At 40.1% G+C, this 18,938-nt stretch overlaps 1 protein-coding gene across 4 annotated transcripts in view; it reads right to left on the reverse strand.

The window, feature by feature from the left end:
- Positions 1 to 18,938, reverse strand: part of LOC121369054 (serine/threonine-protein kinase TBK1-like) — a 44,204-nt gene that overhangs the window by 14,287 nt on the left and 10,979 nt on the right. For 2 of the 4 annotated variants that reach the window (XM_041493875.1, XM_041493878.1), the window contains exons 2-4: positions 11,230 to 11,371; positions 10,546 to 10,683; positions 6,426 to 6,555 (exon numbers count right to left, since the gene is read on the reverse strand). In XM_041493875.1, coding sequence (XP_041349809.1) covers positions 6,426 to 6,555; positions 10,546 to 10,683; positions 11,230 to 11,337 — 376 coding nt within the window. In that variant the 5' untranslated portion in view covers positions 11,338 to 11,371. Of the gene's footprint in view, positions 1 to 6,425; positions 6,556 to 10,545; positions 10,684 to 11,229; positions 11,372 to 12,642; positions 12,796 to 14,070; positions 14,190 to 18,938 lie in introns of those variants that run through there. The other 2 variants (XM_041493876.1, XM_041493877.1) reach the window with 2 other exon arrangements.

Consider the following 18,938-nt stretch of genomic DNA (forward strand, 5'->3'; position numbering starts at 1 on the left):
TAGAATACCATAAAATGATGTACAATTGAAAACAATATTATAATAATTATATTTTTAGGAATTTGTTTAACATTTTCTATAATTATTTGAAATGCTATTTATAGACATATGGTTGTTATTTTACATGAAGGTGTCCTGTGTAGCAGATTTTTGTCTGTATGTAACAATTATCCACATAAAATATCCACTTACGTCAGTTTTATAAACATCATTGATTTATTAATAATCGGCTATTATACTCGATCTCAAATATTTGGTTACTGTGACACGTAGTGAAAAGAAACCCCGATACATTTTTCCATTAACAACAATGGGTCTTTTATTTACTTATTGGACTCTGCACTGTTCTGAGATACGGCCTTGACCACCTTTCACGGTTTTGTCGTTCAGATTCTTATTTATATGCACTTCCCCAGAGACGTGACAAGTCATATACCACGGTATTTGATACACCCGACTTGGGGCTCTTAAAATCGTTGTGCTGTGTTTATATTACCTTTCTGAAGTCCATTGTAAATAGCAAATTCGACTGTATATAATAATCAGCCACATACAATATCCACTTAAATACCGTAGGATAAACTACTGGTTTAAATTACTGAACACAAAGAATTGTATATTGCACTCTGCATTATGTGGAATTTAGATACAAATGTGATATAGTTAACAACTGGGCAAGACAAGTAAGGCTAATCCTGTGTTCATTTGGGGGTTTTATGAACTGTGGTGCAATCGAGATGCATCAAATGGTCGTGTTTACCTGCCATTAATAACACAGAGAATTGTGCACCAGTGTAAGCACGACATTAGTCCGCTCCTAGATACGTCTATCAAATGTTCATATTTGTATAAATATTTAGCAAAAGACCTTATTTTACTAAATTATCTGATGAAACCTATCCCAAGTTTATACCAAACAAAATGCATCACAAAGATAAGATTATCATCACATAGCTTAGCCATTGAAGTTGGTGGCTATCATAGCACAAGTAGATCTAAAAGAGTGTGTCTTGTGTAACTTAGGTGAAACCGAGGACGAGTTTCATGCTATATTATATGTTGTCCTTTTTAGCGACTATAGAATTTTATATATCAAGAAATATTACAGAATCCATTCATCTATGTTTAAATTGACAGAATTACTATCAACTAACAATGTAAAAGAATTATGTAAATTAGGGAAATATTTATTCAAAATGTTTAAAAGACGAGAATCAACAGTTAAATAGTCTCTATTAATACAGAGTTCTATACACAAGCATTTATATTCTCCGTATCCTTTTTATATCAACACCTTCCATTATACCAGTTTTTGTATACGTACATGTATATGTATGTAAAACATATGAAATGTAAATGTTCAAAGTTAATAAATGAATTGAATCGAATTGAAGTCGGTTTTATAAATAACGCGCTTGTTATTTTATCTTCGTTGGCTATCACATGCAAGCTACATTTATATGTGAAGCCACGTCAGTTCCATAACACGTAAACACTGTTACGTGGATCTATTTTTATCAAAGTAATCTGGCTCAGACAGCTTTAACAGTACCGTAAATCGTACGCGAAATTACACACGGACGTAAAACAGGTATGGTATTTGTGAGATAAACGTGGAGATATGAAACGTGACGATCCGTTTTATTTTAACAGGTATACACTGAATATTGCCACTGCCACTCTCAAGACCAGTTCGACAAATTTTAAAACAAAAAGGAAAATTTGTTTCCAGGTACCTAACCCAACCTAGGAAAAAAGTACCCTATTTTTTTTTCTCGATAATATCTTCTTTTCTAGAATTTTGTTTAACATTTAGGTGAAAAGAGTACATGCATAACATTTATTTGGATCCTTAGGGATGAACGTAGTCTTTTTTATTTTTTAAAACGCCCATCTACAATTACTAAAAAAAAATTCAACACGTTCCCTAAAACACCATGCATTTTTGTTTTTGCCTAAATGTCGTTTAAGCGAAGCAATAACAATGTATTCAGATATAAACTACCCCATGACCAGTACCGATGATGATGATGATTATAATGATGATGATGATTATTATCATCATTTGTAGTATTGGTTCGAAACTACTAGTACTGAAAGGTCGCAAAAGAAATGTCAGGTGTGTAATCAGAATGATATAGAGGATGACTATCACTTTATTTTGAAATATCCATTTACATGCAATTAAGTTCAATATATATTAAAGGCATATTGTTACAGACCACTGACCTATTTAATGGTTTAACAGAGTATTACCTGAACAAAAACAATTGCATTTGTTCCTAAATGTACTATATCCAACCATCTTCATAACCACCATACTCCATTTATTAATGACATTTTGTAAACATAACTGAATTATGGCAATGGTCCATAATTCAAAAAATAAAATTGCCGAGAGGGATGACATAGATTTCCCTCCATCATGGTTCAGTTAAGGTGATGCGATAGCTAGATTTGGTTTCCAACAATTAATATAAATTTTATTTATTATCCATTTTTAGAGAAATAAGGTCCTTAAATCCGTGGCGAAATACTACTGGCGCAAACCATCTGTGTTTAGACTTATGCAATTATTGTCTGTTCAAAACAGAAACGAATTATGTAATATTGGTAAATAAAATGCATTATGTTTACGTTCTCAACATATTTAAATGTCCATCCTTTATATATGCACCACTTGTCAAATGTTATTGATTTGTATATAAAATGTGTGCCTATGAGTCGGAAAGCTTAAAGGTAATAACTATACTATACTCTTCAAAAAAAGTAGGTGAACCTGAAATATTAATGTTAATATCAACTATTTGACCGAACATACGTTTCGACCACAGACATCCTAGTAAAGAACGTTTAGGTCTGTTTATTAACACACCGAATCACATTCCATAGTTTGCACATACATCACAGCAGATGTCCCGTATACATGCGTGGGGTGTCATTCTCGATTTTGACTATTTCCAGGAAGGTCCATTAATCACTGAGGAACATTAGTTCTGTCAATCTTTTTCATTCTGTTGATCATACAGTTGTTATTGTTTTGTTTTTAGTCATTTTTATTGTTTGAATTTCAAATTTCCCTTCTGACTCCAATCGTCCTTCACGATCTTTGGTGGTCATAAAACCTACTGTAATACTGAACTACCGGTTGTAATGTTTGCCCAATTAATTCACTATTATCATATAACCATTCCCCACAGCTAATATACCTTACAATTTTGGCAATTGTAAATTCGTATTAGTTCCCCTACTTCTTTTTTTCGAAGAGTATATACTACTGCTGCTACTACTACTTTCATGTTCAAAGATATTAAAGGTCCTAACACGCATACGCATATAACTCAGCTGGCTAGACTGTCGTCTCACAACGGGTGTTAATGGGTTAATGTTTAAAAACACAAAGAGTCAGTTGGCAGGTTTCGAACCTACGGAACCGATTCGCATGGCATTTGACAGACCGCGACCGTAACCACTTGCGCAACAAAGCTGTTGAACATCGCTTACAAGTACGTTACAGAAGTGAAGTTTCCTACAAGATTTCTTTGGCCACCAACCGAGTCTCATGTCATGATTAGCGAAGAGGTTGGGGCTTTGGGGTGTTTTTTTGTTGTTTTTAAATCAATGCGTATATATCTACATGTCTACTCTGCTATAGCATTTTCCATTAATTTATCGTAAGTGTTTTCTTCAAAATATCTAAATATGATTGCCAGAATAATCCGGCTTGTTGCGCAAAAGTAGTGCGAGTCGGGGGGGGGGGGGGGGGGGGTAGTAGGCGTGGCTTATATTTTTTTCGGTTCATCGAGATATGAACGAAAAAAACAGTAAGCACCTCTTGACCCATCAGATTGCCGTAAAGTGTATAGACGAAAAGAAAATTTAATTATAATACAGTATAAATGATATTTTGGGGAATTTTTTAAATATTCTCTATAATTATTTGAAATGCTATTTATAGACATATGGTTGTTATTCTACATGAAGGTGTCCTGTGTAGCAGATTCGTATGTGTGTACTAATTAACGACATAAAATATCCAGTTACGTCGGTTTCATAAATGTCTATGATTTATTAATAATCGGCTATTATACTGGATCTCAAGTATTTGGTTACTGTGACACGTAGTGAAAAGAAAGCCCGATACATTTTTCCATTAACAATAAGGAATCTTTTATTTACCCATCGGACTCTGCATTGTTCAGAAATACGGCCTTGACCACGTATTACGGTTTTTTCATTGAGAGAGATTCTTATTTATATGCACTTCCCCAGAGACGTGACAACTCATATACCACGGTCTTACATTGTGCTGTGTTTGTATTACTTTTTTGAAGTCCCTCAATATCTGTGTGGTCCTTAACCATATGTCCGACGCCATATAACCGTAAATAAAATGTGTTGAGTGCGTCGTTAAACAAAACATTACCTTAATTCCTTCCATTGTAAATAGCAAATTTGACTGTGTGTAATAATCAGCCACATACAATATCCACTTACGTCGGTTTCATAAATAACACACTTGGTCTTTTGTCTTTGTTGGCTGTCACGTGCAATCTACATTTATATATGACGCCACGTCAGTAACACGTAACCAAACACTGTTACGTGGATCTATTTTTATCAAAGTAATCTGGCTCAGATAGTTTTTTCTGGGAAATCGCACGCGACATTACGCACGGACGAAAAACAGGTTTAGTATTTGAAGACTATAGTTCTGATCAGTTTTATTTTATCAGGTATATATTGAATATTTGTGCCATATAATATATCTCTCCCTGGCTTGTCTGCAGGACTGCTACTCTCAAGACTAGTTCGACAAATTTAAAAAGAAAAAGGAAAATGTCTTTCCAGGCACCTAATCCACCCTAGGAAAAATTACTCTGTTTTTTCTTTCTCAATAATGTCTTCTTCTTTTTTTAATTTTTTAATTATCGTTTAGGTAAAAAGATACATACATAACATTTTATTTGGATCCTTAGTGGTGAATGTAGTTTTTTCTTTTTAAAAAGCCCATCCACCCTTACTAATTTGTTTTTTAACACGTTCCCTAAAACACAAATTTGTTTGGGTGGGGTTTTTTTGTTGTTGTTTTTCCTAAACGTCATTTAAGCGAAGCAATAACAACATATTCAGTTATAAACTACCCCATGACCAGTACCGATGATGCTGATTATGCTGCTGTTGATGATGATGATGATTATTATTATTATTATTATTATTATCATCATTAGTAGTATTACTGCAACTGCTGCTACTACTACTACTTTTATGTTCAAAGCTATTAAAGGATTTCGCTCGCATACAACTCAGCTGTCTAGACCGTCTTCTCACAACGTGTGTGAATGGGTTAATGTTTAAAAACACAAAGAGTTAATTGGCAGGTTTCGAACCTACTGCACCGATTCGCATGATATTTGACAAACTGCGACCGTAACCACATGCGCAACCAAGTCTTCCACAAAAATGGAAGCCCAGTAAACTGTAGTTAAAAAAAAAAAAACGTGCTGGCAAAGACTTGGTTCGAAACTAATGTAACAGTTAGTATTAATATACAGAAATTTTCAAATTAGACGCAATCGGGGACTAATAGTTCACCAGCAGAAACGTCGACCCAGTAAATATAATATTTAAAAATACAAATTTTTAACTGGCATGATTCGAACCAACCTCATCGATTCGTATGTCATTTAACAATCCGCGAACTCAATTATCCGTAGTTAATGCGAGTGGAAAACCATTGCCGCCCCATGGGCTGTCACTACTAATTAACAACGATAAGTAGCAAGTGTTGTTGTAGTTGCATTATACCATATAGGATAGCTGATATAAGTCTGAGATATTCCAGTTATTCTAGAGTATTGCGTCGTGTTCAGGGTGGCGAGCACTCCCTGACGTTCGCGAACGATTCAATATCATGCATGAAGAATCGAACACGAGGACTCGTAAACAATAGCCATCAATCCCCATTCCCGAACACGTTACCGGCAATATCTACAGCGCTCCTTGTCCCCAGATTGTGTTCGATCTAAGTATATACAGTACTAAATCTCGAGATCAGCGATGCTTAAATTCAGTGGAAGGAGCACCAACAGTTCCATTTCATTTCAACTTATTTTCGTGCTTACATCCAATTAAGGTTCAAGCACGCTGTCCTGGGTACACACACGTCAGCTATCTGGGCTGTCTGTCCAGGACAGTGGGTTAGTTGTTAGTTGGTTAGTGGTTAGTGAGAGAGAAGAGGGTGTAGTGGCCTTACACCTACCCATTGAGTCGTTAAAACTCTCTGGGTGGCAGCTGGTACCGGGATGTGAACCCTGTACCTACTAGCCTGTAGTCCGATGGCTTAACCACTGTGCCACCGAGGCCAGTCAACAGTTTCATATGACGTAGTCTTAAAGCCATAAAATTATCTTGTAGGATCTTACCCAGGTGGTCTATCAACAGCAGGAAGTCTTTGTCTGGTAGACCGTGCACATGTTCTGGTTCCTGGAGACAACTGTGGAGGCTGCCTCCGCTACACAGTTCCAGGACGATTATCCTTCTTCCACTATTAATCTGTGAAAGGAAAAAGAAGAGATAATATCTGCTTTAACATTTAATTCATTTATACTTATTATTTTGCTTATATCCAGTTGAGGTTCAAGCACGAGAGAGAGAGAGAGAGAGAGAGAGAGAGAGAGAGAGAGAGAGAGAGAGAGAGAGAGAGCGAGAGAGAGACAGAGAGACAGAGACAGGGAGACAGACAGACATGCAGACAGAGAGACGATGTAGTAGCCTTACACCTACCGATTGAGTCGATACACTCGCTATGACTGAGAGCCGGTACCGGGATGCGAATCCAGTACCTACCAGCCTTAAATTTGAGGGCTTAACCATTACATCACAGAGGTCGGTATTTTAAGCTCATTGCATCCTCTTTTAATCAACGATCTTAAGATTTCAAACAAAAGTGTTATACATGTTCTAAGGCTTGAGAGAAGAAACAAGCTGCCTTCACACAGATTACTATGTTTGACTTTTATTAACATTTTGCCATAGCACGTACTACGGAATAAATTAGTTGTACCGCTCAGTATATCACACATTAATAATTTCATGTGAAAATGTAATCATCAAATTACACTGGTGTTAAACACAGCATTTGGTCATCCAAAAAGAGGTATCCCTCGTGATATTTTCATAGCCTTGTTGTTGTTAATAACACTAGGGACATAGTCTCGTCAAAACAGGGACAGACCCAAAACAAATTGCAATGTAAAAACAAAATGTCTTCAGAATTGATTTTAATATTGTTCTTTGAACAACACACAAAAACTTCACCAACTTCCTCCATGGGAAAATAAGTCTAATTTGCGTAAATCCAATATGGAGGATAATGTATTTAATTTTGCAATTGTGAGAGAATCTAGAAAAGATTTTTGAGCCGTTGAAACAATAAAAATAATTTTGGGTGGGTGAGGAAGCTGTTAATAATAAATCCCCAGTTTTATGACACTTCCTTCTTTTATATAATTCCATTAGGGTCGACAAAATACCTTTAAATAGACAATATTTTGTGCTTACATATATGATTTTCTGAGATCTTGAAGTTGTTAACATATAATTTGGAGATCAATAAGCTATTTCGTACGATAAATTAATTCCTGTTTTTATGGGACACTTCCTTCAGTTGTATAATTCCAATATGGTCCACAAAGTACATCCAAATAGGCAATTTACTATATATCGGCATCTACATCATATTTCAAAGATCTTGGATTTGTTTACATATATGACTTGGAGATAATGAAGCTAATTCACGTATGTACAATGATTTATTCATTATATTGTTATTTAATTCACATAAATCCAAAATGGTTGCCAAATGTAATGTTTCAAAATATTTCCAGCAACTGAATACAACAAATAAAACTTCACAAATTTCTACCAATCCTGACTGTGGTCTTATTAATCTTTTGAGACTGTAATGCAATTAATAACCCTTCAGGTTTCGCTGTCGATAGTAATCGCAACAGTGTGTGTTAACCAGCTTGAGATCCTGAAACCATTGGCAATCATGTAGATGTGAAGTGTTTAACAACACTGGGGTTCTAGTGTTATTAACACACGTGATGTTGTAGCGTTACTGGCCATACTAAGACTGATATCACTAACCGTCCTGGGACTGTGACGTCATTAACGATACGGAGATTGTGATGTCATAATCAGTTTTCAGACTGTGATGTCACTTACCATCTTCATATTTCGACGTTAATGACAATCCTGAGATTGTGATGTTACTAAAGATACTGAGGTCGTCACCGACCATCCAGAGTTTCTAATATGAAGAACGATTCTTTTATCCTAATGCTCTTAGCAATCCTGTGATTGTGACGAAGTTAACAATCCTGAGATTGTGATAACACTAATCTGATTGTGGTGTTGTTAACAGTCTTTAAGATTTAGGAGATACTAATCATCCTGACATAGATATGTCATTAAGTACTTTGAGACTGTAATGTCACTAACGATCCTTGAACTTTTGATGTAACTAACAATCCTGAGGTTGTGATGTCACTGAAAATCCTGAGATTGAGATGTAACTAACATCATGAGCCTGTGGTGTAATAATCATGCGATTACGATGTTGCAAATCTGAGACGTGATGTAACTAACAATCTTCAGATTGCGCTGTCATTGAACATCTTGAGACTGTGGTGTAACAATCGTGAGATTAGCCTATGATGTTACTGACGATCCTGAGACTGTGTTATAACTAACAAACCCGAGTCCTTGATGCCACTGGCAATCCTTAGATTGTGAGATCACTAACAATCCTAATAGTTTGATGCCATTACAGACGCCTATGATTGTGATGTGAGATTGTGACGTAATTAACAATCCTGAGATTGTGATGTCATAATCTGATTGTCGTGTTTCTAACAGTCTTTACGATTTTTGAGTTACCAACTATCCTGAGATCGAGATGTCATTAACTACTCTAAGACTGTGGTGTCACTAACAACCATTGAACTATGATATCAATAACTTTCAGACTGTGATGTCATTATTAATCCTGAGATTGTGATGTAACTAACATCTTGAGACTAATGATCCTGAGATTGTAATATCACTTAAAACCCCTATACTTGTGATGCCATTAATGATCCTGAGATTGTGATGTCACTTAAAACCCCTATATGATCCTGAGATTGAGATGTCACTTAAAACCCCTATACTTGTGATGTCATTAATGATCCTGAGATTGTGATGTCACTTAAAACCCCTATACTTGTGATGTCACTAATCATCCTGAGATTGATTTCACTTAAAAACCCTATACTTGTGATGTCACTAATGATCCTGAGATTGTGATGCCACTAACAATCCTGAGATTGTGATGCCATTAACGATCCCGAGATTGTGATGTCACTGGAAAACGGTAACCTCACTAATATGGTGTGTCATTAACCTCCAACAAATTGTGTCATTGTCTTTGCACCAATGATTCCTGATATTGATAAAGCCTCATGCATCTATTGGGATTCTTGATATTAAAATTATGATGTCATTGTTGATTTTGTGACTGTGCTATCAGTAATGATCCTCATCGCAAGCTTGTGGTAATGCTGATTCAAGTGATATCATACTGTTAATGCTTCTAACCTTTTGAAATATGATTCTCAAGCTGGTAGTAATATTAATGTCACCATTACTGTGGAAATTGTGACGTCACTAACAGTCATGAGAGACTGACTGTTAATGTCTAAATGATTTTGAGTTCGTGATGCTAATAACTATCCAGATGTTCTGATGTGGCTTATAATCTCCTGGTTGTCACGTCGCTATTATCCAAGTGACACCAGTAACGATCTAGACAGTGTTGTATCACTTACGATCGTGACATTGTGGAGTCATTAACAGATCTGAAATAGTGGTGTGGGTAACGATTCCAGATATTGATAGATGCTGTCTGGTTACCCGCGCGTCTCTGTAGTCTTTGATGTTCTTGGTATTTATTCCAGTTGATCCTAGAGTCTTCGTGACGTCATATCACTAGCACAAAAATTCTACAAATCTCTGCATAGAAATTTAGAATTGGAAAATACGATTTTGTTTTTTATTTACATGACATGAAAATAAAATGTCGGTATACACTCAAGCATGTTCCACAAAGAACATGAATAAAACCAAAACATTTAGGATGATTCATTATTATAGAGACATTTAGACACAGATAGCAGAGGCGGATCTAGGGGGGCAGGGGCCCAGCCCCCCCCCCCTACATTTTGCCATATTTATAATTTTATTATATATTAATTTTCATTTTTTTACGATCCGCCACTGGATAGACACACAGAAAAATATGTATAGATATATACATGTAAAGATATAGTGAGATATTCACTAAACAAATAACAGTCATAGAAATATTTAATAGTATGCTACCCTACCGGATTTTAACTTAAACTAAACTTTGAAACCACAAAACTATGTTTAAAAATGTTCTTTCTTTTTCTTTTCTTTCTTTTTCTTTTCTTTTTAGTAGATAAATCAAATACACACCTCTTCTTCTTGACCGTAATAGCCGACAATATTCTTATGCTTCAGCTTTTGTAGTGCGCTTATCTCTCTATGGAGTTCTAAGGAGCCAGCCCAAAATGATGTTATGAATACCTTCAAAGCACGGGTTCTGCATGTATCCTGAAACAAAACAAAACACAATGATGCCACTTTAACTGTATTTGTTCACATATTATACTTTTATCCGTGAAAACATTCAATAAAAATGATATCATAGTTGCACAGAGCAGGTGCTAAACGGAATTCTATTAAAGGACTGTGCCGAGTTTGCAGCCATTGTAAGATGTTTGCGATAACAGAGCCTTTTTGGCGACTACTATTTTATATTAAATATATTTTCTTGTTTAGAATATCAGTGTCTTTATATCGAATGTGTTTGCGGTCATATACTAATGTTTGTAGCACTCAGGTGTTTTTTTAATTTTAATTCGTGATATATATTTTTTCGTATGTACAAAATTATTGGGAGGTAAAATCCAGACTGGGCTACTACAAGCATTAGGACAACAACAAACACCTTGTAAATACACACTGATATTTTAAATAAGAAAATGTATTTAATTTGTATGTTACATTATCGAAAAGGCTCTATTGGGTCGGAAACATTTTACAACCATCAGGTCTATGATTGTCCAGATGCACGAAGTCGTTGCCTGTTCTACTCACCTTGTGTATGCCTTTGTAAACCTCGCATGATGCTCCAACCCCTATTCGCTCCGACTTGCGATATAAGTGATGTGTGGTAACAACAACGTCTTCGGAGCGTTCGTCCATACGGCAATATCAGCACACCTCAGTATGCTAGTAACTGAAAGTGAAAGTAGAATGACTAGTAGAAATTGGACCATAACATTGTTTCGATTTCCTTGTTATTTGGCTACGTGAAAAGTAATGTATTAGTTATTAATAGTGTATGTATAGAGGGCTTAGGAAATTGCAGAAAGAGTGGAGGAATCAGTATAATATATATAAAACACAATTATATAATGGCACTTTAATTTGGTGCCAAGAAAATGCAGCAGGTACAAACAAATGAGATTTGTCTCGACACATTGCAATGCTATCTAATGATGGTGTTCCTGGAATAATATTAAGAAGCGTATCAAAGTACGGTAGTTCACACGTACAGACGGGGCGACTTTGCATTTAATTTTCACATTGTAATGTAACGTGCCACTGTATAAGAAAGCAAATATTTAGTTTTTCTCCGTATCCTGGGAGTGTGTATCTTGCATAGTTCTGCTGCCGAGTACATAAAGCAAACGTATTTACGCAGACAGTCAATTCAATGACACGAAAAGCGTGACAGGACACGCCAACATGAAATCTAATTGATACATATCTTACTGGCCACTTCAATAGGATATCAGTCAGTAGATCTAGCTCAAACCAATGATATCTTTCATCCAACGTCATCTTTCATCCAATCAAAAGTCCGCTGACAAATATTTAAGAGTGATCAGCAAACGGCAACCCATTTGGAATGAGTATTCACGAAACGAATCGTGTTTGCTCGTGTCGGGTGTACTAGCGGAGACCAAGAATAAAGGGGGAAAAAGGTTTGTTTAACGACACCACAACACATTTAAAGTATGGCTAATATATGGGGGTGGGGGGGGGGGGGTCGACACTTGGTCAAGCGAAAGAGGAAACCCGTCGCTGCCGCCACACATTTTACTCCTACCGAAAAGCTGCAAGGGATATTTAAAATTATCTTTGCAATAGACAGGGCAGTACATCCCCAGCCTTCGATGTGGTTCTGCTTGTGTAGAGACAGGCGAGTAAATAGAGGATGATTGATCTTAAGATATATTGCCCCACAGGCGGACGCTCTACCGCTGAGCCATATCTCGCCCCGGGACGGAGGGGATGGAAGGTCTGAAGACTGACCAGCTGACCATTGAAGAAACGAAAAGATTGTATATTGCGAATAACTAATGTGGCTAACACACACACACACACACACACACACACACACACACACACACACACACACACACACACACACACACACAATTGAACAAGAAATATTTGCTGAGATTTTCAATGCCGGGACCGTGGATGGGGTAATACAATCACCTTTAGAACTATATTTAATATGTTGTAGTTTCCACACGACAGTCTTCCATTAAAGTCTATGGTTACAAGTACAGGCACGTGTGCGGGAATTTATGCAGGGGAAGTCTAGAGAGTGTTGAGCGAAGTTTCTAGCGGGTTCCGAGTCATGACCCCCTGGAAAATATATTGAAAAATCGCTCAGAGCAGGAGAAAGGGTGTTCGACCTACACACGCGCCTGAGGTATGTACTATCCTGTCTATGGGGAAAGTGTATATAAAACGCCCCTTGCTGCTGTTTGGAAAACGATTTTAGAAGTTTCTTTTGTTTAACGACACGACTAGAGCACATTGATTTAATAAACATCTGCTATTGGATGTCAAACATTTGTTAATTCTGCCAGTTTTTTGAGGAAATGGCTTCATTTTTCCATTAGCAGCAAGAGATTACATGCACTTTTCCAGGGACAGGACAGCACATGTCACGGCCTTTGATATACCCAGTCGTGGGGTAATGGTTGGATATGGGTAAAAAAAATGGTAATGGTTGGATATGGGTAAAAACAACAACCTCAATGATCCAACACATGATGAACACAAGACGAATGCTTTACCGACTGAGCCATATGCCAGAAGAAACACTTTGTAGAAGCAGCGAGTTTCTTCTCCCTAGACCAGTCGTAGTTCAGTGGTAGAGAGTTCGCCTGGCATGCAATATGTTGTAGGATTAAAGGAATTTTTTATTTAACGACGCACTCAACACATTTTATTTACGGTTATATGGCGTCGGACACATGGTTAAGGACCACACAGATATTGAGAGAGGGAACCCGCTGTCGCCACTTAATGGGCTACTCTTTTCGATTAGCAGCAAGGGATCTTTGATATGCACCATCCCACAGACAGGGTAACACATACCACGGCCTTTGATATACCAGTCGTGTTGTAGGACGGATACCCTTCGCTCGGTGGATGTCTAGTTAAAACCACAGAACAATATGTAAGGAGAGGGGGACAGTCATATATATTTCAACGGAGGGGGAGGGACAGTCATATGTCTTTCAACGGAAGGGGGGGGGGCAGTCATATGTCTTTAAAAGGACCTGGGGGGAGGTGAGTTTAAGCATGCTGTCAAGGGCGTACACACAGTGTGTCCATCATGTCAGAGGTTACTAATTAGTGATTAGTGAGAACGTGGGTGTAGCTGTTTTACACCTGAGGTGCGCTCTCATTACATTTTGTGCTCTATCGCTTGTAGCCAATACTGAAATAAAATCCCAGCACCTCACAGTTTTATAGTACATGCTAGGTTAACAACTGGATCACCGAAACTGGTTTCAATATGAGAAATATATATGAATGACCTTAGACTACAATAGATTCTGCTTACTATAATATTACTTGTGCACACTCACAACATCCATGAAGGTATATATATATATCGATACTTACGTGCACATTAAGACCTTGAAAAGTTAATGGCGAACAAGGAAGTTTTTTTCCCGCACAAGCTATCAACCTTTGTATTATAATCTCTAGCGGGTTTGGTTTACTATAAAGCCTAGTGACACGGTTACGATCTAGCCATTGTGTACTCTTCAAAAAAAGAAACGCAAAAGGGTACAAATGGGTTATAACTCCGATTTTATGTTTCCTACCGGTTCATGCTTTGTGAATATAAGGTCATTGCATGTCCCAAACACATTCCCACGGTTACATTCGATAAAACGCAGCTACTGTACAATAAAGTTCCAAAATGTGAATATTCGCAAAAACGCAGCCACGTGCAAACCATGTCACCACTGCACGTGCGTTGTCTGCACGTGCAACATGAACACCGACAGTATAAAAGTGCAGGGTGTTCGCTTGCCTGGCCTCTGTATCTGGCCGACAGTTGACAATCCAGGACATGCCACGTCTCAGTGAACCGCAGAGAAACAATGCCATCGGCCGACTAGACGCAGGCGAATCCAGAACGGCCGTTGCCAGGGCATTCCATGTGTCCCCAAGCACCATCTCCAGACTGTGGGACCGTTACCAGCAACATGGATCAACACGTGACCTCCCTAGATCCGGTCGACCACGGGTCACTACCCCCGGGCAGGACCGCTACATCCGGGTACGCCACCTTCGGGAACGATTGACTACTGCCACCTCCACAGCCGCAGCAATACCAGGTTTGCGCAGGATATCCGACCAGACCGTACGGAACCGCCTACGTGAGGTAGGAATTCGTGCCAGACGTCCAGTTCGAGGTGTCATCTTAACACCACAACACCGTCGACTCCGACTGCAGTGGTGCCAGATTCATCGACAATGGCCTCAACTGCGATGGAGACAGGTGTGGTTCAGTGACGAGTCCCGATTTCTGCTCCGACGTCATGATGGAAGATGTCGCGTGTATAGGCGTCGTGGTGAACGTTATGCGGCAAACTGCGTGCAGGAAGTGGACAGATTCGGCGGGGGTAGTGTCATGGTGTGGGCAGCCATCTCACACACTGGCAGAACTGACCTGGTCCACGTGCAGGGCAACCTGAATGCACAGGGCTACATTGACCAGATCCTCCGGCCACACATCGTTCCAGTTATGGCCAACGCCAACGCAGTGTTCCAACATGACAACGCCAGGCCTCACACAGCACGTCTCACAACGGCTTTCCTACAGAACAACAACATTAATGTCCTTCCTTGACCATCGATATCACCGGATTTGAACCCAATTGAGCATCTATGGGACGAGTTGGACCGACGCCTCCGACAGCGACAACCACAGCCCCAGACCCTGCCCGAGCTGGCAGCAGCCTTGCAGGCCGAGTGGGCCACCATCCCCCGGGACGTCATCCGTACTCTGGTTGCTTCAATGGGCAGGCGGTGCCAGGCAGTTGTCAACACACGCGGAGGCCACACCCGGTATTGACTCCAGATGACCTTGACCTTGGTGGTGTGTCCTATCACTTACTCACAATGGACTAGAGTGAATTGTGAACAATCCTGCAACATTTGGTAATTATCGGACTCACCATTCAATAATTAAATCAATTCTCCAAATGTTACGACAATGTGGTTTTGCGTTTCTTCTTTTGAAGAGTATATATATTATAGCGACATCAGGAAATAGTTCACCTAACGAGAGATCTGTGGAAGAGCCTTCACTATCACTTCTGTTTGATTTTAATTATTAAAGTATTGCTCGAATATTTATACTGTTATTTTGGTAGCTTGGTGAGGCGGAGCTAACCCTCACTTCAAGGTCACAGTACGTTTACGTCTACTATTAGCAGTTACACCTGTCATACGTTTAGATGTGTTTGGGCGAGACGTAGCCCAGTGGTAAAGCGCTCGCTTGATGCGCGGTCGGTTTGGGATCGATCCCCGTCAGTTGGCCCATTGAGCTATTTCTCGCTCCAGCCAGTGTACCACGACTGGTATATCAAAGGCCGTGGTATGTGATATCCTGTCTATGGGATGGTGCATATAAAAGATCCATTGCTGCTAATCGAAAAGAGTAGCCCATGAAGTGGTGACAGCGGGTTTTCTCCGTCAATATCTGTGTGGTCCTTAACCATTTGTCCGACGCCATATAACCGTAAATAAAATGTGTTGAGTGCGTCGTTAAATAAACCATTTCCTTTCTTCCTTCCTATTTAATGCAAAAAATTATATCATTACGGACCGGCCTCGGTGGCGTCGTGGCAGGCCATCGGTCTACAGGCTGGTAGGGACTGGGTTCGGATCCCAGTCGAGGCATGGGATTTTTAATCCAGATACCGACTCCAAACCCTGAGTGAGTGCTCCGCAAGGCTCAATGGGTAGGTGTAAACCACTTGCACCGATCAGTGATCCCATAACTGGTTCAACAAAGGCCATGGTTTGTGCTATCCTGCCTGTGGGAAGCGCAAATAAAAGATCCCTTGCTGCTAATCGGAAGAGTAGCCCATGTAGTGGCGACAGCGGGTTTCCTCTCAAAATCTGTGTGGTCCCTAACCATATGTCTGACGCCAGCCTGTAGACCGATGGCCTACCACGACGCCACCGAGGCCGGTCATTTCTACATGGATTACAACTAGTTTTACGGGTAGAATGATGATGAAAATGCATGGTAAAAAGGTGTCAGGCCAGCTAATTTTGTCAGAATATGGGGATTTTCTCCAGCACTGGGGGGGGGGGGGGGGGGGGGGGGGGGGGGGGGTGGGGGGGGGGGTGGGGGGGGGGTGGGGGGGGGGGTGGGGGGGGGGGGGGGGGGGGGGGGGGGGGGGGGGGGGGCAGCTTCCCCATGCATCACCTCCTTACCCGTCTTGTACGCTTATGCTTAGTCTAAGGTAGTCAAGGGGAGCGATTCATAGTTCCATTTTAATGGCGAGGTCTGTAAATGAATGAATGAATGAATGAATGTTTAAATCGACATATTGATTACTTAGTATAGCTGAACCCCATTTAGTCAGGGAGATTAGTGAAATTACCGTTACTGGGAGGATAAAAGCACCATATTTGGCACAAGGCTCCCTTAGGGCCTATTAATTAATGTTAGCCTAGGAGCCCTCCGGAGTTTAAAAAAAATTCAAGATGGCCGACATCTATGACACCTGGGAATCATAAGAAGTTCAGAGTGGTTGCAAAATATTGGTTTTTGAGGCCACTGAACAAACTGAATCCGATTTTGAATATTGTAATACTACCAGTAGACCTACAAGCAGTTCCAGCAAAGTAATTATGGAACTATAAACAGAAAATGGGTTCCAGTACCATGAGCAGGGTCTCTCAAAACAGAAGACCTTCCAGAGACAGGTTGCCAGCCTCTCCGATACGATCAGACGAATGGGCAATCCCTTCTTGGATGATTTCCCAGATCTAGTAACTCTCAACAGTCGCAACTGTGCGGATGAATCAGTGGTAGCCACATTGCGCACCTTAGAGGATACAGGCAAGAAACAGTACAAGGACTTCGTCAAGAATGTGCTTGATGTGCGCAGCCACTCTATCCATGACCCAATAAAGATAAATTCTCTAGCACTATTCAGGAAGCCTCAACGTCAGGCAAGATCTAAGCAGGGGAAGAAGATCAAAGTGCTTCAGAACAATGTGGCACTCTTTGGCCAGCTATACATATCTATGCAGAACCGGGATGGTGACTTGGCCGAGTTCTTTGCACATGAGATACAGTCCTTCCCTCCTTCCCTCTCAGACTTTGACAAGCTTCATTTGCCAAGCACGAAGTCTGACCTGCTGAAATGTCTTGAGCAGCCTGGTCAATCAGAGCCACCTTCAACCTATGACTGCAAAGTCCTGGATGGTGCCGTCATCATACACTGCCTGCTCACTACCAGTGTCAGCACCTTCCATGAGTATGCAGACAGGGTTTTCATCCCTTACCTGGAGAAGCAGCTGCAGGATGCCACGAGGTTGGATGTTGTGTGGGAGACATACATCCGAGACACTTTGAAGGAGTCTACCCGGAAAAAGAGAGGCAAGGGTGTGCGCAGGAAAGTGTCTGGTGAGACCAAGCTGCCAGGCAATTGGATGGACTTCCTCCGTGACCCAATCAACAAGAAGGAGCTGTTTGCCTTTTTGACTTCCAAGGTTGAAGAGTTCAACTGGCCACCAGCCAAAGCTGTATATGTCACATCAGGACAAGCTGTGGCATCCATTGGTGCCAGCATCCCCATGCAAAACTGCAATCATGAGGAGGCGGATACCAGGGTTGTGGTTCATGTGCTACATGCACTGAAACATGGGAGAAAGACTATCCATGTGCGTACTGTGGACACAGATGTTGTAGTCATCCTTGCTGGCACATTCCATGATCTGATTGCAACTCAGCCTTTGGCCGACATCTGGGTGGCCTTTGGCATGGGCAAGAATTACAGGTTTTACCACATCAATGCCATCTGCGCAAGCCACAATCACGAGCATTACCTGTGTTCCATGCATTTTCAGGTTGCGACACAAACTCTGCCTTCAACGGCAAGGGCAAGAAGTCAGTTTGGCAGGCATGTCAGGCCTATGGACATCACAGAGACATTTGTGTATCTGGCCGGTCATCCCTTCCAGATGCTGGATCTCGACGACGACCCTTTCCTAAAGCTCGAGAGACTGACTGTTATCCTGTATGATAAAACCAGTCCTTTGAGCTCTGTCAACGAGACAAGAAGGGAACTCTTCTGCCATAAAAATCGAGCAATGGACAAACTGCCACCCACCAAGGATGCGCTACTCCAGCATGTCCGACGGGCAGTGTATCAAGCAGGAATCTGGATGACCAGCACACAAACACAGCTAGTGGTTCCTTCTCCACAGGACTTTGCCTGGACCAAGGTATCAGA

This window comes from Gigantopelta aegis, chromosome 3, assembly GCF_016097555.1.
Source record: "Gigantopelta aegis isolate Gae_Host chromosome 3, Gae_host_genome, whole genome shotgun sequence".
Classification (NCBI taxonomy): Eukaryota; Metazoa; Mollusca; class Gastropoda; order Neomphalida; family Peltospiridae; genus Gigantopelta; species Gigantopelta aegis.